Source organism: Stegodyphus dumicola, chromosome 2 (assembly GCF_044657685.1).
Source record: "Stegodyphus dumicola isolate Sdum_Otavi_A_Nest chromosome 2, ASM4465768v1".
Taxonomy (NCBI): Eukaryota; Metazoa; Arthropoda; class Arachnida; order Araneae; family Eresidae; genus Stegodyphus; species Stegodyphus dumicola.
The window spans coordinates 122,224,086-122,251,805 of record NC_140769.1 but is presented as its reverse complement, the minus strand read 5'-3'; the positions used below and the strand labels follow the sequence as shown (position 1 = coordinate 122,251,805).

Below are 27,720 nucleotides of genomic sequence, written 5' to 3'. Positions count from 1 at the left end.
CCGTTTGTCGGCCTTTATGAAATGGAAGGCGATAACTTTACTTAAAATAATTGTTAGAAATACCAAAATGTTTCGAAAAGTTGCATACTTTTTAATGTACTTGCAGAATGCTTAAAGAAAAAGAGAAGAAAAAGTAAATTTCTTCGTAAAATTTAGTATTTGTATTTTTTTTTTTTTTTTTTAATTTAAAACTTTTTAATCTTATGATATTTGATTCTTGCGATTTCAGAAATAAAATATTTGACTAAAATATGAATAACATTTTAAGAAACCAAATGTAGGATAAAATTGCGTAAAGCAATGGACACAATGATAAAACTGTTTAAAGCAGTGTATGCAAGTCATCCTAAATTAAAATGTCGGTTATGCATCTCTCTTATTTATATATATCTTTTCTGAACGGAACATTGAAAGGCGTTGTAAACTGTGCTTTACTGTATTTTCTCTTTTAATATATGCAGTTTTCAAAGGCATCGTAGTCTGGGTTACAAAGTATTCTTCCGAAAGAAACGGAATTCAAATAAATAAAATCAAATTCTGGAAAATTGATAGTAATAAATATATTTAAAATGCTCAGTTCGAAGAAATAAATAGAAAATTTTAAAACAATTATCTGAGGAGACAGTGCAACACAAACAATTAAAATAAAAGTATAAAAATTAAAATATTACCTAAAATAATAACTATGACAAAAAATATATATAAAGAAAACTATTTGAAAAAAAATTAAACGCTGCACCTTTATTTACACAGTTCGAATAGGTAAACAGAAATTTTTAAAACAATTATTCGAAAAAAACATGCAACTTAAATAATTAAAATGAAATTCGAAAACAAAAAAATTACTTAAAATAATAATTTATAATTAAAAATATAATATAAAGAATATTATTTGGAAAAAAGGAACGATGGTGACTTTTTTTCCTCTCACGGGAAAGGAAACTAGGTTGCCATATATTAAAAAGTTCGCCAAGGGAACTATTCTTGGCGCGAACTGAAAAAAAAGCGCCAACATAAATTTGTGAATTTCTCCGTAAATTTCTCTCCAAATTTTACAAACTTTCATATTTAGGCATAATTTGAGTTGTAGAATCGAAATATGTAAAAAAAAATGTAAGTTATTTCAGAAAAAGTCCGATTTTGTGTCAAAATACCTATGTTAGAATAGTGCTATATGTAAATCTAATGTATATCCTAAGTCGCGCTTTCGAGATATGAAGAACGCAATTTGAATTTTGTCAATCTGCCCAGTAGAACGGGAGATATAGAATTATCCTTTTTTTTTTTTTTTTTTTTTTTTTTAGCAGTGTACCTTAATTGCCAGATGTTTAACAGTTGCCCCTTATATGGCTATGTACCCGCACTTTTAATTCTTAAATAAACTCCCGGGGAGCACGCGGCACATATGCTTGTTAACCTCTGTTAAACTTCAGGCACCCCCGTCCTCCGTCACCTGTCCTGTCCTGTATTAATATTACATTTTTATGAGTATTCTGAAAGTAGAAGCATTCATGTTTTATTATACTTAGTCACTTTACTACTTCCTTGTACCAAGTGAAGGAAGTATTGTAATCGCAAAAAATTTCAGATATACTTCAATGGAAATATTTACTTCTCGAATCCATTTGGGCGATTTTGCTGACAGGACTCTCTTTGTCAAAATGGATTGTAAAATGGACATGAAAGGGATTCAAAAGGGAATTTTTTACTGACGCTGGTAGGTACGTACACTGCTCAAAAAAAAAAAAAAAAAAAAAAAAAAAAGGCACAGTCCTATATCTCCCGATCTACTGGGCCGATTGACAATATTCCAATTGCGTTCTTCATGTCTCGAAAGCGCGACTTAGGATATATATTAGATTTATATATAGCACTATTCTAACATAGGTATTTTTACACAAAATAGGACTATTTCTGAAATAACATAGCGTTTTTTTTACATATTTCGATTCTACGACTCAAATTACGCCTAAATATGAAATTTTGTAAAATTTGGAGCGAAATTTACGGAGAAATTCACAAATTTATGTTGGCACTTTTTTGTCAGTTTGAGCCAAGAATACTTCACTTGGCGAACTTCTTAATATATGGCAACCTAGTTTCCTTTCCCGTGAGAGGAAAAAAAGTCACCATCGTTCCTTTTTTCCAAATAATATTCTTTATATTGTATTTTTAATTATAACTTATTATTTTAAGTAATTTTTTCTTTTTCGAATTTCATTTTAATTGTTTAAGTTTCATGGTTTTTTTTTTCGAATAACTGTTTTAAAAATTTCTATTTACCTATTCGAACTGCGTAAATAAAAGTGCAGCGTTTATTTTATTTTATTTTTTTTTCAAATAGTTTTCTTTATATATATTTTTGTCATAGTTATTATTTTAGGTATTTTTTAAATTCTTATACTTTTATTTTAATTGTTTGTGTTGCATTGTCTCTTCAGATAAATTGTTTTAAAATTTTCTATTTATTCCTTCGAAATGAGCATTTTAAATATATTTATTAATATAAATTTTCCAGAATTTGATTTTATTTTTTTGAATTGCGTTTCTTTCGGAGGAATACTTTGTAACCCAGACTATGATGCGTTTGAGAACTGCATTTATTAAAAGAGAAAATACAGTAAAGCACAGTTAACACGCCTTTCAATGTTCCGTTCAGAAAAGATATATATAAATAGGAGAGATGTATAACCGACATTTTAACTTAGAATGACTTGCATACATTGCTTTAAACAGTTTTATCATTGTGCCCATTGCTTTACACAATTTTAGCCTACATTTGGTTTCTTAAATGTTATTCATATTTTAGTCAAATATTTTATTTGTGAAATCGTAAGAATCAAATGTCATAAGATTAAAAAGTTTTAAATTAAAAAAAAAAAAAAAAAAAAAAAATACTAAATTTTACTCAAACATTTATTTTTTCTTCTCTTTTTCTTCAGGCATTATACTTTATTCTTGCTCTCTTTCTTTAGGCATTCCGCAAATATATTAAAATGCATCCAACTTTTCGAAATATCTTGATATTTCTGACAATCATTTTAAATAAAGTTATCGCCTTCCACTTCATAAAGACCCATAAACGGCAGAGCGGTAAAGTCTCTGAACACCGGTAGTTCAATCCGGGGTTCGAATCCCGGTAAACGGGCTGGTTGCATGGGCGTTTTCGTGGATATTCTCATGTGTATCGTGTATCCCAACTGGTTTCCCTTAGAAAGTTCTTCACAAAAGCATCCTTCTTTTTAGGCAGATAGCCGTGCTTTGACATAACTTAATAATCCAATTCAATCCATTTCATCAATATTTGGTCAGAGACTCTATCAGTCTTTAGAGGCTAAAGATTTTGAAGGTATGAGATGAAAGGAAAGACTGGTTTCATCAAGAAGTTTTCGTTTATTTAATTAGGGCAAAGCACACTAGGGCTATCTGCCTAAGGGGAGGGATGCCTTCGTGGAGGACCTTCTAAGGGAAACTGGCTCGTATACACGTTACACAAGGGGAAAACCATGAAAACGCGCATGCTGCCAGCCCGTTCGCAGGGATCTAACCACCAGCGTTCTGCGACTTTTCCGCTCGGTCGCTGTTTCACCAGGAGGAAAAAAAAAACTCTTTAGGTTACATCCACATACATCACTGGTTAAACTCCTGAATCTTCAAATAATTCGAATGAGAAAATCATGGGATTCTCCATTTATGATACGATATGATGTTCTATAATGTAATTTAAATTTATACAACAATATAGTCTAAAACCAGTCGCTCTTCACTTTAATCTGCAATGATATCGTTTTTATCTTTTCTGTTAACACAAACTCAACTGATGGTATTTGCTGGTGTACACGTCCAAGTGTTTTCTCTTTGTGCACCTAAATTCTTTGAAGTATACTGAAAGTATATTCAAAAGCGTCCAACTTTTTGAAACATCTGGGTATGTCTGACAGCCAAATTTCCCAGCAAATTTTTGCTTACTTTTCTCCCTAATTTTCTTCTTTCCTCCTACAGTTATTTTCAGTGCTCACACAAGAAAATTTAGATTTTTTCGATTGCTAGACTAGCATAAATTTCGCATTCTTCTCAATTTTTTAAAATATGAATTACATGAATTGCGTTTCAGCCGAAGACAGCTTTTCATTTTCTAGTCATTTTAACTATAAATAAAGTTTAAAGCGAAGTCCAAAGGATAAATATTTTAATTAAAAGATTTTTGCTAAATGACAAAGAAATAAAACAGTCCAGCAGGGTTTATTGTGTACCACCGAGTAACCCGATTCTTATATCGGCTGAAACAATCTAAATCATATTAAAGATCATGCTTTTTATACAATCTATAAGGCGAGAAAAAAATTAAGAGGATTAATATAAAATATTATATTTATATATATATTTTTAAAGCTAGGACATGAACAAAACTGTCAAACTTTTAAATTTACATGGTGGTTATAATTAAAATTCCAATTTGAAATGGTCATAAAAGGAAAACTACCGGACCAAAAGTTATCAAACTTGGGAATCGTGTAAAGGAGGTTATGGGAATTTATTTTCCGAGGAAAAAAAAAAAAAGCGTTCAAAAATTCACCACCAGGGCGAAAATGGCGCTGTATACAATATTGTTAAATGAAATAAGACATGAAAACATCTGTTTAAAATGTGTTTAATAGTTTCCGAAACGTGTTACAAAGCATGCTCAATGTAGCGTCCAGCATTTTCCGAAAGCAAGTTAAATCCTGTTACTGCATTCTCAACAGCAGCTCTTAGCATATCAAGAGGAATGTTACGGGCATGTCAGTGTATCACATTTTTCATTTCTGCGAAATTGCCTAGATTATCACCATAAACAGTGCTTTTGAGATAACCCCATAGCCAAAAGTCACAGAGGTTCAGGTCTGGTGGGAAGAAGGTCAGTGTTGGCCTATAAGACGTTCATTCGTGAAATGTTGCCTAATCTGTGCGATACATGTGAGGTCGGTCCCAGCCCTGCATAAAAATCCTAGTATCTAAAATGCCACGTTACTGCAGTCCATGTATTACGAAACATTTTAACATTGACTCTAAGTGAGCTGCAATCACAGCGGTCGAGCTGTCGACTGCTCTTCAGAAAAGAATGGTTCAATTATAAAATTAGCTGTCATTCAACACTAAACGGTGTGGAATGACTGCTATGCAATTGAATGCAGTAGAAGAATGCAATGGAAATAGGTAGATAGCATGAGGGACTTCTTTCGCCCAAATCGATTAAAAGCGTTTTGAATCAGTGTCTTCATGTTTTAGGGCCGAATTCAGGGTTCAAAAATTACAAATTAGCGATCTGTCAGAAAACGATTTCCAGATTGTACGCACTTGTGCGAGTGATTTGCTATCTCACATTTTCTAATCGCTAATTCGTGGTTTTCACGGACGAATTTCTCACTTACACGGATGGCGCACTCGACGTTTATCGAATCTAACGCCTTTAAATGATATATTGCTTAATTCAAAGTTTCTTAAGGGTATACAACATATTAAACTCATGTAACAAAAGGTTAAGTTAGATTCCGACTCATATTTCGTTTAACAATATTGTATACAGCGCCATTTTGCCCTGGTGGTGAGGTTTCGAACTTCCTTTTTTCGCGGAAAATAAATTCCCATGACCTCCTTTACACGATTACCAAATTTGATAACATTTGATCCAGTAGTTTTCGTTTTATGACATTTCAATGTGGAACTTTAATTATAACTACTCTGTTTATTTTTAAATTTTAATTTGAAGCTATGCGTTATATGTATACCATGCCCAAATTTTTTGCTTTTATGGAAAAATAAAGAATGGAAGCAAATAGGGTAATGGACCAAAACTGAAAAAATTTTCCCTCCCTCCGAAAATCAAATATTGAAACTTCGACCTTGAATTTATTGGGTTATCGAAATATTTAATTTGACTTATCTTCTAAGTCCTAGTTCCGACAACAATTCCGTCAAAAATTCCGAATTACTTAAGCTGAAGTAAAAGATTTAGTATATATTCACTGTATGTTAAAAATGTAATCAGAGTGTAATAAAAATATATTATAAAATTTGCGCTGATGCAACTTTTTGTCTGATTGCACAACATGTAATGGAAGAGAAGGCTTGTAGAGATCTGTTTTTGACATGCCTCTAAAATTAGATGTCATACTCCTTTTGTCTCTTTAATGTCAAAAAACTTTCCTTTGAGAGGCAACTTTAGGTTTTGGGAAAGAAAAAAAAAATCACAAGAAGACAAATTTGAAGAACATGCAGGACGATTGAGTACACATACTTATTTTCGGAACACAAGCGGTTCTCCGACTGGTTATTGAATAATGAAAAGATGCATTGTCATGCAATGCAAAACATTTGGAATACGTTTTCTGACTGAATAACGTAAGATTAAAAGTCATCTGCTTAATTCAGAGCCATTTACAAGTCAACTACTAGGCAATTGCAGAATCGTTTTGATCTGAGCTTGTAAGACAAACCTAATATCACTGGATTTAAACACTTCTTTAATCTTCCGAGAACGTTCCTTCTTTAGCTCACATTCCAAGAATATTAAGTGAATACAATTATTGCAAAAGAAATTGAATATTTATTTCCACTACGGCTTGGTAGTTTATTTACTAACGAGTTAACAAAAATTCTGCTTTTTGTGTATAAGAATACTACAATATTTTAAATATTTACAAATAAAATATTAAATTGGAGATGTAATTGGAGCGTCATCAGTTGCCTAGCATTTGAAGATTGCTAAATACTAATTGTTTGTTGCGAAGTCTAACCCAGGCTGCATGGTTGGTTTTCATAGTTTTCTATGTTCTCGTTACAAAGGTTATCTATGAAAGAATCTTAACCAAATAGCTCCCATGTTGTTTCTTCGTTCAAATAACCAACTAACGTAGTTTAAGGCGCGATTTCCAAGTGAAGTTACTAGCAAAACTCGAATACTCATTAAAAATCATGTAGCTTGCCAATCGGGAGTAACATGAAAGATACGGCGCCAATAATTGAATTGCTGTTACGGTACGCTGTTTCTAAACTTAGATGGTCATTCCTTAATTAAATAGCTCACCAGCGGCCGAGTGGTAAAGACGCTGAACACTAGTAGTTCGGTCTGAGGTTCGAATTCCGCTAACGAGCTGGCTGCATGGGCGTTTTCGTGGATTTCCCCATGTGTAACGTGAATACCAGCCAGTTTCCCTTAGAAAGTCCTCCACGAAAGCATCCCTCCCTTTAGGCAGATAGCCCTCGTGTGCTTTGCCATAATTAAATAATCCATCCAATCCAATTCAATCCTTAATTATATATAATTGTAACTTCTACTATAGTTGACGGTAAAAATTGAAGTGTAAATAAATAATATCGTGTGCAATCTTGTTTAATATAAAATTTAAAAAATTTTCATTCAGACAGAATGTTTTTTGCAATATTTGCAGTTACTTTATAAGAAGGATTTATTAATAACCGTAATAATTACTTATTATATTACTGATGATTAGGATTCAGTTCTTGACAATTACATTCTAAATTAGAATTTTAAGGACTGTCCACAGAACGTGCTGACTTATCCAGCCATTAAGTATCTGCAGATCATTTCTACATAACCATTGAACTTCTATTAATTCAGTCTCTAGAGGGTTGTATGCTTATATCATAATTTGACTTTTATAAAAATGATTATTCTAAATCTTATATTTCTATAAAAGTACACTGTGATTTAAGAATATGGATGATAGTATCAGCCGCTCTTTCAGCCACTTCATAAGCAACAGTTTGTTTAGAAATAAATTATGCAGTTAATGTCATAAAATATTTTCATAAAATTCAAATAAACATCAAATGAAAGTTCTCAATTTTAGACAATTCGAATTAAGCGAAGTTAAAGTAAAGTAGCAGACGATAAAACGCCGAAAGTAAAAATTTACTCTTATTTTGTTTTAAAAAAGGAAAAAAGAGAGAAATTAAAAAAATAGTTAAAAATTTGAATAATATCATCTATAATTTTAAAAAAATAAATTTTCATATAGTATTAATAAATATTTATTACGCATCTTTGAGAGAAACAATATCATATTATTAATTCTCCGTAAAATTTTACTTGAAATTTAAGGTTAAAAATAGCTGTGGCAATTCACCGTAACAAAAATCCATAAACCACATTTGGCGTTATTATCGCTCAAAAAAAAGATGCCAAATTTCAAAACGCGAAAATATGTAAATTTGTGTATATCTTAGAAAATTTTGAATAAAAAAGTCTAATGTTTTGCAGATATGCTTAAAAATACACCTACTTTAAGATGATGGTAAAAATTTTATAGGTTATAATTCAAATTTTTTTTCGAAAAATTTATAAAAATTATTTAAAAATAGAAATTTTAAAAATAAAACACAAAAAATGGGTAAATTTTATTTGGAATGAACCTAAGTTTCGAAATGTGAAAGGAAAAATCAAAAAAGTTTAATAAAAAAAGAGATATTAATAAATATTTGCCAAATTCAATTAACATTGAGAAGCTAAAATTTTGAGAGCTAATATTTTAAAAACTACTCGTACGATTTTTACAAAACTTGGTATTCTGGCATAGTTTGAGTCGTAGAATCGAAATATGGAAAAAAATTGGTATGTTATTTCAGAAAACGTCCGATTTTGTGTCAAAATACCTATGTTAGAATAGTGCTATATATAAATCTAATATATATCCTAAGTCGCGCTTTCGAGACATGAAAAACGCAGTTTGAATTTTGTCAATCGGCCCAGTGGAACGGGAGATATAGCATTGTCCCATTTTTTTTTTTTGAGCAGTGTACATGCGTAAGTATGTCTGTATATCGCATACCTCAAAAACGATTAGCCATAGAATGTTGAAACTTTATATATGGAACTATGGGACTGCAATAACATCTAGTTGTGCACATCCTTTTTTTTTTTTTTTTTTTTTTTTCTCATTCGGAAGTACAAAACGTCTAAAGGCGGAATACAGAGTTTTAAGCTATGCCCGGGTAGGTGTGAATTATATACCCACCCCGTCACCCAGCTTAAAAGTCCGTACACGGTCTTCATTTTCGCAATCGTTGGTCTTAGTCATGTACTGCATGTTACAAAAGTGTTTTAAACGACGAAAATACTCCTGTTTTAGAAATGTCAAATTAAAAAAAAAATTAAATTTCGATAAGAAATGAAATCTAAATTTGTATGCGGTCTTCGTTTTCTATACTTATATTTTGGGAAATTTTTATATTCGGTATGAAAAAATAAAAGTATAAGAAGTTTGACTCCCGTATGAGAAAAATTGAGCGGGATATTTAATTTCAAAATTTGCAAGTTTTGATGCCATGCCATTTTCAAGTAGCCTTGAGGAATCGATTAATTAAATTGGAATGCTTAGAGAAAATAAGTTTAAATAATGTGTATAATTTAATAAGCTTTGCAAGGAAGCCATGTGGTATTTAGGTCAGATTTTATATTTTTATCATGTGTAGATACTTTTGCCGGCTTTTGATCATTTTACAATTATAGAGACTTGTAAAAGGCGTAAGGATCTAAGGAATCCTGTTGATTTATTAGAACGATATGATCTGGTTCCAGATATCAGGTAACGGAACGCTACTTTCAAATTAAATGTTTTTGAACTCCTGTTACGCAAAATTTTATAAAATCAGGAACATATTGTTTGAAAAATTAAAGTAAAATCAAACTGAAATCATGAAAATGAGAAATCACCGAAAGTTTGGTTTATAATTTTTTTTGACAACGATATGACACTAAGGGGACCTTTGATGAAGAGCAAGGCTGAAGGACTGTCCGCATAAAGAGTAAGACAATTGTGTAGCAATATATGTCTAGCTTACTAAAACATTGCTCATAAACGCATTAACAGTAAAGAAAGAGGTGCGTTTTCGAGAGGTCAGAGGTTCGAGTCCCGTTGAGGGCATTGCTCATTTTTTACGTCTCCCTGCTTTGAAATAGTCTAATGTCTCTACAGTGGTGCCCGAACTAAAAAAATGGTGGTCGATAATCATTATCCACCACCAGGATTTTGCGATTGGGTCACCTAATTCCCAGTCGCCCTTTAAAAGGGGGAGTATATAAGATATTTCTCCCACCTTCTTAGCATTCCTTCGTGGTGTAGTGGTTAGCACACTCGGAGCGTATTTGAGAGGTCCGTGGATCGAGTTCCGCCGAGGGCACTGCGCATTTTTCATGCCTCCTGCTTAGAAATACCCTAATGTCTCTATAACGTTTCTATTAAAGTAGGCAAACTCCATTGCTATTTTGTTTCATCAATTAAATTTATGATTTGGTTAATGTTATAAAAACAGCCATGGACAAGCATGATTTTATTGAGGGGCATCTGCTGCTAAGCTGTTAAAGCAACTTAGTCGGTTATACTGAAGCAACTCAGTTGCTGTATTTTATACTGAAGAAACTTAGTCGAAAATCATCAACAAATCGCAAAGAGCTGATAATGAAAGATATGGTCATTCATGTTATTGTCACATCTCTTCTTCGTGTGAGGAAATGGCGCGAAGAATTATTTATCTTCTTATCGAATAGTTCTGAAAATTCAGTGTACAGTTTAAAGATTACTATAAAAGGGAGTAATCATGTGAGTTGAGTTTAAAAAAAATCTGTCAGCAAATATTAAGGTGCATTTGACAATAACCTATGAAAATGAAATGTGGATCAACAAAATCTCGAAGGATTCTTCAACCTTCCAGCACGCACGTATGCGCAAAATTTACGACAAATTCAGTTTTTAATGCACGCATATCGAAGCTGAGACCTCTGAATGTCATTTCTATTCCTCCTTTCTACTTTTCCCCACATCATGGAATATGCCAACAGGAAGTCCTTTGACGTTTTTCTTCTAACTGGGCTTTTGTGATACGAGGCACTTTTTCATAAAAGTTACGACACGCGCGTAGTCGTGTTTTAAAATTCGGAAAATATTAATTTTCTCAAATATTTTGTGATTTTGTGTTATTAATTGCCGCCTATTTTAATTTGAATACATTTGGCTCTGTAAATTTTATAACGGTTTTCATGGCAAAAAAATATGTGCAACCAGCTGTTTTTTCTCGGATTCTTCAAGAACTGTCTGATGAAAATAAGGAAAACTTTGGATGGGAGAACAATAGTGATTTCCATTCCTTATTTTCTTTTATTTCTATTTTTTAGAAATAAATAAAAACATTAAAGTTAGTTTAAAGTGCGTTATTGTAACCAGTAACAATAAAATTTCCTTGCAGAAGTTAAGTAATGATAAACTTACTTTTTTCCTACCAAGATGTTTTCCTTTTTTATTGTCTATACTTATCTTTGATAAATATTAAAATTAGCTTCGATTTTAAAATATAATTATTAAATAATAAATTTAAAATTTTCTTTAATGAAATACATCATTGCATTTCCATCTCACTAACATAAGAACTTAAAGAATAATTTACTTGTATTTGAATGTGATATCATTTGTATTTTGCAATAATAATATTTTATTTCTTAATAAATTTATTATGAATATTCATTCATTTCTGGCGTTTTTCGTGCCCAAAACGGTAAAATAACGAATGTCGTAAAAAATAAGAGTGGCGCGTTCTCATGTAAAATTGCGAAGGGCGTGCTAGAAGGTTAAATCATTTTCCACATTAGTATTAATAATGCACTTGTATAAAATGTCGGCTTTTACTATTATGCACCTATACTGTTGTTTGTTATATCTTCATATATTCAGATTCTTGTTTAAATTTATAGTTATTATCTTCCGGTTTTGCGTTAAAAAACTTTAGTATAGAATATTCATCAACGAGATAATTCCTTTGCATAGATAGGAATGGAAGCGGTAAATAAAGTGTTGTTCGCTAAAATATTATACGAATTTTCAATGTCCTACTGCAAAGCCAACTACATTTTTAGGGAATATTTATTGTAATATGAGCATAACTTGAGGTTTATTTTGTTGTTAAGGGTAATTAATATGCTTTATACTTTTACTTTGTAAAGTGAATAATTAACCGATGAAATTATAGAAAACTATATTCCGATAATGCTTCATGATACATAAATGCATCACATCCTCTATAAATAGTATATACCCATGCATTTATTAATATTATTTTCTCCAGTTTAACATAAACTACAAAGTCTTTCGTAATAAGTTAATGGTATATGAATAGGAACTTTCAATTATGCAAATTTCTCTATTCAAACCCGGGGGGAGAAAACGTTTCATTAAGGTAATGTTTCTGAACGAAATGTCTTTCATTTTTCCTAAAATATTGCTTAAAATGCATATTTTGAAATAATAAATATAATTCGGTTGACGTTTTCAATTATTACTTTCTTAAGAATGGAGATGATTTTAAAAGCATTTTTAATGTATATTATTATATTTGAATATTCTTCCATAATATTTGCTTTTAATTAAAGAGTACAACCTCTTTTTATGTTATTAATAAGCATAAGGATTCAGACATCAGATAAATTAGCATTTCTGTGAATGTGAATGCTTTTGAAACTTCTTTCCATTCCACAGTACTCCAAATATGTTAAGAATGAGATGCAAAACATAACAAGTTTACCTTCTGGTAAGGACTGTAATGTGCCATAGCATAAAGCGATAAACTAATATAATTTTCTTTTAGATAAATAGAAAATAGACTGTTTCCCTTACGTTATCTTCTTTTTTAATAGTACGTTAATATGCAATGGCAGAGTAGAGGTCATTAGAGCAGCGGTCGTCAATCGGTGGTCCGTGAAAACTTTTTGATAGACCGCAGAAAAATTGGGACATAATTTATATTTTTATGAAGATTCAGTTTAAAAACGACAAGCAACAAAATCTATTATGGATTATCCTAACATGGATTATCTTTTTTTTTCTTAATTCCTTCTGTATTTAGCGACGTTTCAGCTATTTTTGCAGTTTTATCTAGCGATATTTGAAAGTGAGAGTTTGCATCTATGAATATGCTGCTGTTATCAATAACAGCGCGAACTGGAATTTTTGAATTACAAACATATGCTACTGCAGTCACTAATAATACAGTTTTTCTTCGTGTTAATAGGGAACTTGATAGATTTTTATGAGAACCAGCTGCATTCTTTTTTATAACTGCATCAATGGAAGTTTTCGTTTTTGTTTTGTCTAACTGTTGATCGATGGCGCCATTGCTGAGTAAGCGATGATCGTTATGTTTACAATAATAAAAAATTGGCGGCAAAACACTTTCAGTTTATTGATATTGCTTTACGTTTGCCGGTTTGTTCTCGCTTTTCCTGAAGTTCATTTTCAGGATTTTTGTACGTTTCATATAATTTTTCAGTGTGAACGAAATATGTGTATCAGTGAGATGTTAATAGTGCTTTACATGTTAGTCATAATCCGGGGCGTAGCGTGAATTTCCTTAAAGTCATGCCACCAAATGTTTCGAAAATTATATTAACAAATGAAAATTAGCATTACATGTACTGGAAAGTTGAATATTGTTTTTGCGTATTAATATGTTGATTTTAAGGTGTGATATAAAGTGTTTTTTTTAATTTATATTAGTGGTCCGCCAAATATCAAATTATATATACAGAGGTCCCTGAAGTTCTAAGAGTTGACGACCGCTGATTTAGAGTATGATTTAAACTAATCATTTCCTAACAGACTTTTTATATGCGTTAGGTCCATCTCATTCTACAGGGATGTCTTTTACAATAATTTCAACATGTATTGAATGCATGCGCCTGTTCGCTTAAAATGCTTTCGCGTTGCCTCATGTGTGTTGTCACTTAATTCACTTGCCTGAGAGTGATATTAGAACAAGCTCTTAAAATTCATCGTGGCAAGGACATCAGACGTTTCCTTCTATGACGTGACGTGAGAAGCTCGCATATGGTTGATCGCCTCGCGTACAGACCTCCTACGTGAAGTATTTTATGCAGGGTTGACATTAACACCAACGTTCCAGTGGCTGCAGAAAGGGAGTATCTGAGTTGAATCGTAGTTGAGGTTCTATTCCTTCGTGCGCATAACAACAAATATCGGTCATCAGCGCTTGTCGTAGTAATTGGCCGTCCTTGGCTGAACCTCCATGATGTCAAATCTGTGGTTAGAAATTGTTGCCGAAGTCTACGAACCACAGAAGGACTCAAATTTAGCCATCTGGCCACTTCTGTCTGATTGTGTCCTGCCTCTAGTCTCCATAATCTCAGTTCTTTGGGCAATTAATGCCTAGAAGTCTTTGTTACAAATTGGTTATCCCAAATTTCTGATTTTAGAATCCCAATGGAATTTGCAGGCTTCCTCTGAAATATGCAATTTATGGTCTTCGTTGATGACGCGTTTCGACTGCAGTGCCATTAATTTGCAAACTCCAGTTTTTACTAAGCAATTCTTATTCGACAAAAAAATTCACATTTTATACGAATTGGCTTATTTTTGAACGAGTTGTCGCTAATTTTGTAATTTTTCCTTCATTGTTGGAAACCAGTGTAATTTTAATAATTTATATTGTAAGAATTTTAAAAGCATATTAGAATAGGAATGCAGATATAAAGTAAAATACATGGGACTTAAAAATTGCAGAATAACTGTAACCGTAAGCTAATTTTTACATGTCTTAGCGTCGTATATATATCATAATATTTTAGACTTAAAAATTTACATTAAACTTCTCTCAAAAGTCTTTTTTATTCTTAATTGCTCATCATTTATATATTGCAAATACGAAAATTGTAAGTTAATATTATACTTACATTTCATTACCCATTAGTACGAAAGGTTTTTAATATTCACTTATGTTTTTCAAAAAAGTGTGTTTCTGAAGAAATTTGTAAGGTTTTCGCAATTGATACATTATCGTAGTCTATGGAAAAGATTTACATTAACTCTTATGTGAAGCACTCTCAATTCTCTTACATATAAAAATATCACCAGTACAAATGAATTTCTTTTTATGCCAAAAATATGATTATCTTTTTCACTGTGATAGCGTATGAAAGAAATATATTCTCTTGAGGATTGCTGGTGATAGGAAAATTTGAAATACTTTCAAATACGCTTGTATATCTTTTATCTAGCTGCAGAAACCTACAAAAACGTCTTTGATTGTTTTCTTCTCCTGAAAATGTTCTCGTTTTAACTACGAATATTTGAAGCAATAACGTCAAAGTGTGCGATGTTTAAAATTTTACGCATGAAGAAGAGATGATTGCTTTTTTTTCTGAGACAAATTTTCGTCATTGTGTCTGAGTGAAGTCAGTATTTTCAGATTATGAGTAAACTATTTGTAAATAATAAATAAACAAACTAAGAGTAGTTTATTTTAATGTCGAACATATTTTTGGAATTACGTATCCGTGCGCACGAATTCTAACCTATCTTATAATGTGTTCAAAATTAATTTTGCGATTTAAACTTACACTCAGTTCATGTTGTGATCCTTCTTTGGCAATATGAAGCAACTCCAATGATGGAACACAGAAAAAAACTTTATTTAGCACTCAAAATGGCGACATACAAACAAGAAGAGAAAACATATTCTATAAACTTATTTAAAAAAAATAATTACATGCTTCGTGCGAGAAAATGCATGCAGCTCTCGAGCCTGCATTTCAATATTGCCAGTAATCTGTACATTATTTATTATTCATCTATTTCAAATGCACGAGAGATTAATAACGATATTAAAGCTGTTACAACCTCTTCCCCAACGGAGAGACTTTTTCCGAAGGGAAAAGTTCTGTAAAATTTGACAGTTTAATAAGCTCGGCTTTCTTATTTGCTTAAAGAGAAAAGGTAACTTCTCTGATAAATTTCCAAACTTCAGGCCAAAATTTTTAAGTTTTAAACAAATATTTTTACACCACATTTAAATAGGAAGAAAAAAAATGGAGAACGTTCAAATACATCAGTTGAGTATACATTAAATAAATAAATAAATCCTGAACGTGGTTACATACACTAAGAGTTATTACATTACTTAATTCTACTCAGAACATCTACGTTCTTGTGCAAAGATCCTTTGCGATGAATGACCTTAAAATTATAAGGTTGTAATGAAAGTGCCCAGCGCATCAATCTAGAGTTACATTTGGCGTTGGATTGTAGCCATACCAAAGGATTATGATCAGTTTGAATCAAGAATTCTTGCTGACCATCCAGATAAAAATGCAGTTTCTTGATAGCGTAGATGATAGCAGCGCACTCCTTTTCAGTAGTATAATAATTCTTTTCAAACTTAGTAAATTTTTTACTTATATACAAGACAGGATGTTCATGTTGTTCATCATCTAATTGGCATAGTACTATACCCATGCCATTGTCTGAGGCATCGGTTTGTATAATAAACCTTTTATCAAAGTCGGGAGCATACAGAATTGGTTTCTTGCATAGCAACTCTTTTAAATTTTTAAAAGCTTTGTCACATATTTCAGACCATTGTATATTTCCTTTTTTTGTTACCCCCTTCAAAGCGTCCGTGAGTGGTGAAGCAATTTCCGAAAATCTCGGTATGTACTGGCGATAATACCCTACCAATCCTAAGAAAGCACGTACTTCTGTTTTAGTTTTAGGTGTAGGAGCCTTTACAGCCAGGATCTTTACTTCATCCGGGGTTCGTTGTCCTTGTCCCACAACATGGCCTAGGTATCTCACTTGATCTTGTGCAAATTTACATTTTGATGGTTTTAGTCGTAAATTTGCTTTCGACAATTGTTTTTTTCGTCTATTAGTAGCGGCTTTCATATTAAATCAAAAGCCGAAAGATGATGATAACGCTGCATTGCAAAATGATTCTCAATATTAATTTCTTTATCGTTTTTCAAATTTTCGTGAACATCTTCCTCGTTTAATTCTAGTGATTTAACTTCTTCTTCAAATACATCTCTCGATGCTTTATTTTCTTCCTTCATCGGTTCCAAGATCTGCTCTTCAGCTATTTTTCTTTTCCTTTGAGCTCTAGTAGAAATGGCATTAAAATTGTATCACTAAGTTTACGTGCAAGTGATAAACTAATAAAATAAGGCAGTTCAGTGTTAACAGGAAGTAATAATCTGGTATCACTAATATTACGTTCAGTGATAAACTAATAAAATAAGGTAATTCAATATCAACAGGAAGTGATAACCTGGTATCACTAATATTGCGTTCAGTGATGAACAAATAAAATAAAAATACGCACGATTATTCGATCTCGTCGGTGCCTTCAAAATAATTAAGACTGTGATACTTCTTTGGCAATATGAAGCAACTCCAATGATGGAACACAGAAAAAAACTTTATTTAGCACTCAAAATGGCGACATGCAAACAAGAAGAGAAAACATATTCTATAAACTTATTTAAAAAAAATAATTACATGCTTCGTGCGAGAAAATGCATGCAGCTCTCGAGCCTGCATTTCAATATTGCCAGTAATCTGTACATTATTTATTATTCATCTATTTCAAATGCACGAGAGATTAATAACGATATTAAAGCTGTTACAATGTTAGGAAGAATTAATTATTTATTACGCTGGTAGGGATATCGGTTTAAAAGATTTAAAAAGTTAAATATGTTAAGGTATTTTCTCCCTCCTTTCTGCATGCCTTTGTGGTGTAAAGGTTAGCACACACGATGCGCATTCGAGAGGTCCGAGTTCGAGCCCCGGCGAAGGCACTGCACATTTTTCAGTTTCGTCATATCGAGAAAACCTAATGGCTCTACAGTGGCACTCGAACTAAGGAAAGATGGTGGATGATGATTCTTCACCACCAGGATTTGGCAACTGGATCCTTTAATCCCAATTTAATTTTTTAAAAGAGAGTATATAAAGTTATTTTCTCCCTTTTTTCTGCATGCTTTTATAGTGTAAATGTTAGCATACTGGGCTATTGCTCATTTTTCAAGTCTTCTGCTTTAAAATAATCTAATGACTCTACAAGGCAAAGTAAAAGACTGTAAAACTCTAAACCAAGTAACTTATAATTTGAAAGCGTATTTTTAATGAAAAACGTTATCTTCGAGAAGCATTCTTCTTTCCCAAATCTCAAGGAAATCTTCTTCTATTAAATAATCAAACTTTAAAAACAAATTTATTTAGTTGCTGTTGACATATTTCAATAAAACCAAGAGAATTGTTTTCCAAAAAAGGGATATTTAATTAACATATGCAAATTTCTAGGTATGATATATTTTAAATTCAATACTTTAAATTCAGTATATGTGAACCTTTATTATTTAGTTAAAAATAAGTTTTTTACGAAGGTTTTGGGAAATGCTTTTATTCGCTTTTGCAAAACTTTTGAATTATACACAACTAAGTTGATGTTTTACAGCAGAAAGATAAAATGTAATCTAAGTTATGAACTGAAAATTTCAGCTACAGGTAAAAAAAAGCTAGCTTTTTTTAACAACTTTATGCTTTACTTTATTAAGCTTAACATATCAAACTTGGAGTTAATTTTTTGCACTAAAATGCAAACAAAGAATGTTATCCTGGATATTTTTTAATTCGAATGGGAATTCTTTTTTTAAACTTAATAGAAAATTAAACAAATGTGGTTTGCTAGAAAACAAGTTTTGGAACTTAACGGTACTTAAACTGAAAATTATACTTCAACTAAGTCACATGACAAGATTTTAATGCATAACATCAGTCCTCGTTTTAGAAAATTTTTTTTGGATGCACTTAAAATGTATGAATGACGATATTAATTCCTGAAAATTAACTTGATGAATAAGTTATGTTTAAACTGTGCAGTAATATATATGTGTTGTTACGTGTATATAATTTAAATGAAAGTTCAGAGTCGCGAGACTTTTAACCCTTATACAAGTGCGTTTTTACTTAAAAAAAATACTTTCGTGAAATACCATACTTTGATAACTCTCAAACAAATTCTTTTTATTAAATAACCAACTTTTAAACGTAGTTTTGTTTGCTTGTTTTTAATGTTTAAATAGGGAGAAACGAAATCTTTGCTGAAATTCACAGAATGCATACGCATTACTTTCTTTGCATTGTTTCGAGCTTGGGAACTAAAATATTTCGAAAAACATCGTAATTAATCACGACAAATTCGTTTGTCTGAAAGCTACGGTTGCAGTTTTTATTTTTCTGCTTAAGACAAAGATGAATGGGCTTACTTCTGAGCTCAGCTGCTGATTCTTCATCGTCTTCTTTCGAAATGTCATCTGGAAGATAATAAATAAGCAGTTTAGAATTTCTTACAGCCTCAAAACACTAAAATCTGCATTTAAAAAATAAGATAATATTTGAATAAGGTAGGGCATTAAAACCAATAAAAACGTCTGAAAGTAATGAGCCAGATCTAATAATTTAAGGAGAAAACAAAGGCATTATTATTTAAAAAAAACATGGTTGTTAGATTGTTCGCTTTAAACAAGACAGAAAAGCAAACGACGCGTTTACATAAAAAAAAAAAAAAAAAAAAAAAAAAAAAAAAAAAAAGAGGTAGATTTTACTGTGAATCTCCTGCTTTTGGACTTAGCTAAATGTACTGTTAATAAGGAACTTGAGAACTGAAACATTTTTGCTTAAATTTAGGCAAAAGTTACTGAATTCTTTTGAGATAATTCTTGCAAGAAGAATTTTATACTGATTCACAGAATTAACTGTTTAAGGTAATTTTGCGTTTATGCAAAACAAATTTTACACTGAATTACAGAATTAACTATTAAAGGTAATTCACTGGGATAATATGTTACAAAAAGACCACATTGCTCTGAGCAGCCCAATTTCACATTGGAGAACTCTCAAATTTCCAAATTATGGTCTGTTTTCAAACTTTGTCGCTTTTACAAATGGCAGCTTTTAGGAAAGCTTTCTAAGGTTTTAGGAAGGTTTTCTAAGTTTTCCAACCTTTACTTTCAACACTCATAGCTTTTCTGTGTACAATATATTAAATCTTCCAATAAATTATATTAAATCGTGTTTAATTGTTTTGTAAATATATTGCCAGTTCATATGCCTCTTCAAATTTTTAAATCTGAAGTTAATTTTGCAAAAAATACAGTCTAATATCATATGGATAGTGAAAACACCTGGAAGGGCACGCTTTCCAGAAACGCAGTCATAAACAATAAATTATATTAGAAATATTCGGTCTAAAACAGTTATATTAAAATACTGAGATATGTGAAATCTTAGCTGAATACAATGTTTCAGGCTTCATTTTAATAGAACAGGAGACTATAATGTAAACAGATAATAACGATCAAATAAATTATTTGAAATTTTTCAAACCAAATCTGTTTTCATATCAAATCGGTCAATTATATCAATCATATCAAATCTGTCAAAAGTTATTCGATAATTCAAGGACAAAAATAAGGCAACATTTAAAATTAATTCATAAAAGTATTGAAAAATACATAAAAGTATTGAAAAATACATAAAAATATTGAAAAATAAATTAAATACATAAAAGTATTGAAATACAGATCCGGTAAATCCGATAATGGTAATGAAGTATTTGTGTTCGTTATTAAACAAATACATGGTTGCAATGTCAAAGAGAGTTGGTAATCAGAATACTTGTTTTTAGCAATAATTAAATGAAAATGCTTGTTTTCATCAATTATAAAAATCACTTCGTTTCAAAAGTGCCAGATGTAAAAGTCAAAGCTATTTCGTGCTTTGTAGTCAGATATAAAAGCAAGCTTTTACACTGCCACTTTGATCGTCATCGCCCAGCCCGAAAGCATGAAGTCTGACCGAACCGGTTTTGTGACACATTATTCCACCGATCACTTCAAGGAATGAGGTATTTCGCCTCGTCCTCTCCGCCACTTTTTTTCGCACGTTGTAGGCAGTGAATGTGTCATCGAAATCTTCAATGTCCAAATTTTCTACAAAAACATCATGAGTATATATGTAAAAGAAAATACAGAATTACAGCGAGTTCTGCACAGCTTTATTTTAGTGAATAGGCTTCCTAACGATGCATTGAACCAACTTCATCTATTGTTCACCATGTGTTGTGGGTGATCTTCCACATTTGTAATGCCCAAAAAGCAATCTTCGTACTGGCTAAGAATTATTCCAAGTGATTTAAAGATCATGTCCGTCAGCATGCTTTGAAAGTGTAATTTTGAGTCATCAATATTAATTAGCAAAGGTGATTTAAGATCTTCTAATGTGCACGTGCAGCCTTGTGAACAGACGCGATAAAGAACGATCAAGATATGTGTTTTTTCCGTCACTTATGATCGATAATTTTGGTTTAACGATAAAATGATATATATATTTACTGAAATCAATAAATTCAGAGGGTAGCTACTCAAAAATAAAAATAACAAGATGTGCAAAAGTATGTTTCTTGTGTATTTTTAACCTTCCAGCAAGCGCCTATGAGCAAAATGTAAGACAAATTCTGTTTTTAATGCACAGTTTTCGTATATCGATGCTGAGACGTCTGAAGGTCATTTTTGTTCCTCCTGTCTAACGTTCCCCACATCATGGAATGTGCCAACAAGATGTCATTTTACTTTTCTTTATTTTTGGGGGGATTTTGTGCTACGTGGTAGCTTTTTAGTAAAAGTTACGACACGCGCGTGGTCGTGGGTGAAAATTCGAAAAATATTTTTTCTGAAATATTTTGTAATTTTGTGTTATTATTTGACGTGTATTATTTTAATTTTTATACATTTGATTCTGTAATTTTTATATCAGTTTTTACGGCAAAAATATGTGCAACCAGCTGATTTTGCTCGCATTTTTCAAGAAATATCTGATGAGGAAAAGGAAGACAAGGAAACCTTTCGTTGGGAGAACAATAGCGATTTCCATTCCTTATTTTCTTTTATTTTTATATTTTAAAAAATAAATAAAAATATTAAAGTTAGTGCGTTTTTGTAATCAGTAAGAAGTAAATTTCCTTGCAGAAGTAAGTAATGCTAAACTTACTTTTTTTCCTACCAAGGTGAGTGCGTTTTCCTTTTTTATGTGTCTGTACTTACCTTTGACGAATATTAAAATTAGCTTCGATTTAAAAATATAATTATTAAATAAATTAAAATTTTTCTCTAGTGAAATACATCATTGCATTTCCATCTCACTAACATAAGAACTTAAAAATATTTTACTTATATTTGAATGTGATATCATTTGTATTTTGAAATAATAAGGTTAATATTTTATTTCTTAACAAATTTATTATCAATATTCACCCATTTCTATCATTTTTCGTGCCAAAAGCGGTAAAATAACGGATGTCGTAAAAAATATGGCGCACGTGTGCTCATGTAAAATATCCAAGCGCGCGTGGTGGAAGGTTAAGCAAAGAAATGGTACTATACGGTAAAGGGAACGTGTTTTAATGTTATTGAATGTTACAGTTGATAGTTCTGATATTTTAACAATTGGATTATTGCCTTCGCACAAAGCATTAGCTGTTTATTTTTGTTAGAATACATTTGCTTATTGGAAACATCGCATACACTTTAAATAATTTTTCTTGGAGATGGTATCGTATATGTTACACTTAACTTTTGCCTTTACCTTTGCCCAACCGTCACAACATCAGTATATTTTGATAAGACATTATTTAGTCTTCTATAATTCAAGAGTATTAAGTTTGTAAGAAATTTGTTCCTCCCCCCACTCAAGCGCATATTGTAATTATCCCATCCAGAAGAAAAGATGAAAGTTCCATGATTGAAATCATAGATAAGGCCAATTGGTTTTTCATGGTTTTCGCTAGCTTATATTCTCTACAAAATAGCAAATTGATTCATACGATAAAAATGTTTATTTGATGTATCAATTTAAAAACTGTTAAAGAACATAGGTACGGATTTTATACGGCAACTAATCGAAAGTTAATAATAGCACAGCCTAAAATGTTACTGCCCATGAAACACGGAAATCTTTTAATCTGAGCTAAAATATCACAATGAATATAGGAAATACTGAGGTCACAACAAACCGCCTAGTATTCATAAATTTGCAGAACTAGTTTTGAAGACTTAAATTCAGAACCCTCCTTCTCCAGCTGCCAATGTGCTAATTACTAAACGAGGCTCTCCGTTTAAACCTTCGAAACTAATCCTGAAAATTTATGAATATTATGCTGATCCTTATTCCCTTAGTAGAGTCGTAGCTAGGGTTTTCAGCGCCCAGGGACAACTGAAGATTTCGCGCCTCCTACTGCTTGCCAATGATGGAAAACATTTAATTCTAAAATGTCATAACATCAGTTTGGCGCCACATGGATTCTGCGCCCGGGGACAGATGCCCCCCTTGCCCCCTCTAGCTACGCCCCTGTCCCTTAGGATCTGCAGTAAACGGAATTTTTGCTTTTAATTTTCATGAAAGAAAATAATCAAATCGTGAAAACTTGTACTTATAAAACGGGAGAAGAGATCTTCCTAGGAAATAATTGTTATTTTCCTTTGAGTTTCATAAAATGGGACATCGCTTTCCTTAATTAAATTTGTCAAAAAACTGAGTCACTTGCACCTTGCGCACCACTGACGCGCTCCGGCCCTGGTGAACGCTGAATTCAGAAAAAATATCTTATATTCCATCCGAGATCATCCTGCGTAATTACTAAGTAAACTCAAGCTCAGAGGAATTATATAAACTGTGACATAGGTCTTTATTAAATATCCCCCATATTTTCAGTAAATAGTTAAAATACATTTACATTTTTATTACACATTATTTTAAAAATTTCATACAACTAGAATTCTATAATAAAACTACTATTCAATATCCTCAGGTAAAAATAAATAAATAATTTGCAGAAAAATGGCATTATTTTCTATACGAGACACTACTTTATAATCCTACTTTATAAGTAAGTGAGCTACAACTTGTAGTAATAGTATTAACTATGAATTAGATTTTTAATAAATATAAAGCATATATAGAATTAAAAGTTGTAACCATTCCTTTAACATAAACTGTTGGACTAACTGTGACAACAAGGGTGCTCTCTAGTGAGTAGCCAGAGAAGGACTTTAGTAAAAGCCAAGTGTCTAACCTGATAGGTTGTATCAAATTCTTGCTCTGTAATTTTCTTAAAGTTAAATGTAATGTCCGTGTGTAAATTAAACTTGTTAATAACTTGTTACACTATATAGGCCTCTTCTATGACCCTATCTAAAATGATCCCCTCACAAAGTGAAATTAAGTTTTGATGTAAGAGAATTGCTTATGCAGGAACTATTTCGGATAAAAGAAAATACGAGATAACAAATTACATTTGTTAAGCAAAAGTATGAGTTGATTGCATGTTTAACTGAACGCGATAAAGTGTCTAAGAATAAGAAAGTCTTCGTGGGGAACTTTTAAAGGAAGCTAGTGCTAGTTTGGTTTCATGGAAGGAAATCCACAGTGATAACCAAACATGCAGACTGTTCGTCGGATTCCGCCTATTAAAAAAAAAGAAAAATTGTTAAATATTCAGTTATTGGTAAGATAGAAATGTAATTGCTTTTGAAGTTATAATATATATGCTAATTATAGCTTAAATAAAAGATAGCTTACATGGTAAATTAAAGCTCTTATGCTTTCCCGAACGGCAGTATTTTGACAAACTGCTATACGTGAGGTACATGAAAGTTTAATTAAGATCCTAAATCGGAGCACTGGCAAGCTTTTCCCGAAAACTAAATCTAGATTACTTTCGTTCATCTCATCCGTTAAATTATTATTTCCGCTATAAATTTACTGTAGTTTTAATTATAATATAATTGCAATTAAAAAATGTACAACTTCAAATCCATAGAAATTTTTATTGCATTATAATTGCTCGATTTATAATTACAGTTACATTGTAATTGAATTAAATTTCCCCATTTATAATTACAATTGTATTGCAAATGAATTAAATGTAACTATAATTTCATTATAATTTCACGATTTATAACTTCAACTAGCGGACAAACTGCCAGATGAGCGGACTGCAGCCAAAGCAAAATTTATAAGTTCTATGTACCCCTGGAAAGCAAATGTTTAAAAACATTTCAATATGAATAAACAAGTCCATCCTTACCAAGCAACAATGAATTCGTAAATAATTTTTTTATTGCCAAACCAGAAAATAATTTTTTTTTACACTTCAGGTTAAAACGTATAACGTCATGATTCAAATTTAATGTAATATAACAAAATTTTTTCAATATCAATAAAAGAAATAAAGTGGCTATAATATATTGTGTCAATTATACTAGCTTGAAACAAAAAAGTTACGAACAGCAGCTATTTAAAATACATTAAAATTTAGATTTATTTAAAAGCAGTAGCTATTGACAGGGGTTTTTACCCCAACATTATTAATCAAGCAGTTAAAAAATTCTCATCTCAACACACCAAAAAGCACACTCTTGTTTTAGGGGATTATAAGAATTCTGTTGTCATTCCCTTCTTTCCATCAATTAGCTATAAAGTTGCACATATTTTACAGAAATTTAACTTTCGAGTAGTTTACTCTCCCTTCAATTAAATTCCGAGTTCCATTCTCAAGGATCCCATTCCCGATATGAATTCCTGGGATATTTACAGTATTCCTTGCCAGTGTGGTTTAATTTACATTGGCCAAACTAAGAGAGCCTTAAAATTTCGCGTTAAGGAACATGAGGCATACGTTAGAAAAAAGGAAACTAATTTTTTTGTCGTGCAACATTGTTGGCCCGAAAATCGCAATTTCAATTTTTCTGCAGCCAAAATTATTCAAAAAACATCATCTATTGGTGAAATAGAATTTCTAGAGGCACTTCACATTCAAAAAAATCTTTCTGTTCTAATTAAACACCCTAATTCCAATTCATTTTTGCCTTCATCCTTTAAAGAAATTATGTTTCAGTTCTCGTTTCATCAACATATGGCGCCAGTAGCTTAACTCCTGTTCACTCTATCTTATCTTATCTAATCACTAGATCTTATCTTGCTCATTTGCGCTTTTGCATCTGAGGATGATGGTTCGGTAAAACCATGGAAACTAGACCTGTGAAAAATTTGAAAATATAACGTTGATTTTTGTTGTTTGATTCCTAAATTAACGCAGCAGCTATTTATTTAAAATGCTTACATTAACGAAACATTTTCGAGATATAGTGACATTAACTGCTTTCTTGAGCGTCAGAATATGACTTTACATACTAATAATATGTTTAATCTATGGCAATGCTATTTTTGTTTCATACTTTGTAAAACTTATAAAGCAAGCAGTGGCAACACTTCTCGAAATAAAGCAGATTTTTATATCCAGCGTGCAAGACTGTTGCCACACGGAAAAGTGAGTGCGAAAATTTACGTTTTCAATTTTTAATTAATAACTCTGTTGATTAAAGTCGTATGAAAATGAGAATGGTCGAAATGGCAATCCACGAATTTTTAGAATCCCGGGTGCGGGGTACCTCTTTTGAAAATCAACTCTCCGCCGTTCCGGAGGCATTAACTTATGCCACAAACAAAGAAAAAGACAGATACGCACATAGTTTAATACTATAGATTAAATTGTAATTGAATTAAATGTAATTGTAATTACACTATAATCACTCGATTTATACCTACATTTATATTGTAATTGAAAGATTTCAGATTAAAATTACATTACAATTACTTTAATTTAAATAACATAGCAACTGTAACCCCAGTTACGTACTCAGAGAGACGCGCAGAGATTTTAATAGTATATATTACTTTGTAATTAAATTAAATGTATTTGTAATTACATTATAATGGTTACAGCCGAAAACATCGCGGCAAATACATCGCAGACGAAAACGTCGCGGAGAAAACAACGCAAGGCGAAAACTTCGTGCTACAAAACATCGTGGGAGAAAACATCGCAAAGAGAAAACATCGCAATTCTAAAACATCGTGATACAAAACATCGTCGTCGAAAATAAAGCGGTTCAAAAACTTCGCAGTTTAACCCTTTGCGGCGCACTATACGTTAATGTCGGAATTTCAACAAAAAAAGTTGTATGCAGTCTATTTAGTCCTAAAGAAGTATACAGGTAAAATTTTGTAAAAATTGCACTTACCGTTTTAATTCTGTGGGTGTTCCATGAGGTGGAATACTGCGCCGCCAGAGCTTTCAAAAGTGCGACTAAGCGAGCGTTGCAGTGAAGCACGAAAATGAGTAGAAGCGTTTGTATAAGAATGAAAAAACTCTGTATTATGGCTGTATAAATGGTTTCCTTGATATACACAATATTCTTGAATATATACGGATAAATGAGATAAATATCTATATACACAAGTCCTATATACAAAAATATTTACAAATTTTCGAAAAGAACGCTTCGGAAAGAGTTAGACCTCTCCGCGCCATTTATGGAAAATTAATAATAAAAAAATTAACTACGATTAATATTAACAATAAAGGAAAAATAAGCCTATAATATATATACATACACGAAAAATATCTACACAATTATTGAAAATAAATCGGAATGAGACTAAAATGCGACAGCAAAAAATTCGCACAGGTCAAAGTAAAGATGAGTCAAACTACTAATCAAATTCCCGCCTAAAAACTACTCCCAAAAAATTCGAGATGCCAATATTAGGGCTTTCATAAGACAAAATACACCTCACCCCTCAATACTGCTTTGTTTGAATTCATTCCCGCCCCCCCAAAAAAAAAACAACGGAAACAGAAAACGTAAACAACGGATGTTCTCTCCTAAGCACAGATGAGATCGCTAATGGCGCAGTGTTCCCGCTAATGGAACACCTGGTTTCATTCAATGATTCTGCGTATGGTTTTTGTATGAAA

The 27,720-nt window shown here is 31.7% G+C and overlaps 1 protein-coding gene and 1 long non-coding RNA gene across 5 annotated transcripts in view; one reads left to right on the top strand and one right to left on the bottom strand.

The window, feature by feature from the left end:
* Positions 1-27,720, bottom strand: part of LOC118181399 (lachesin-like) — a 1,014,793-nt gene that overhangs the window by 456,007 nt on the left and 531,066 nt on the right. For both annotated transcript variants that reach the window (XM_085811099.1, XM_085811100.1), the window contains exon 3: positions 19,112-19,159. In XM_085811099.1, the coding sequence (XP_085667225.1) occupies positions 19,112-19,159 (48 nt within the window). The remainder of the gene's footprint in view (positions 1-19,111; positions 19,160-27,720) is intronic.
* Positions 1-27,720, top strand: part of LOC118197960 (uncharacterized) — a 414,567-nt gene that overhangs the window by 186,983 nt on the left and 199,864 nt on the right. The gene's annotated exons all lie outside the window — the stretch shown is intronic.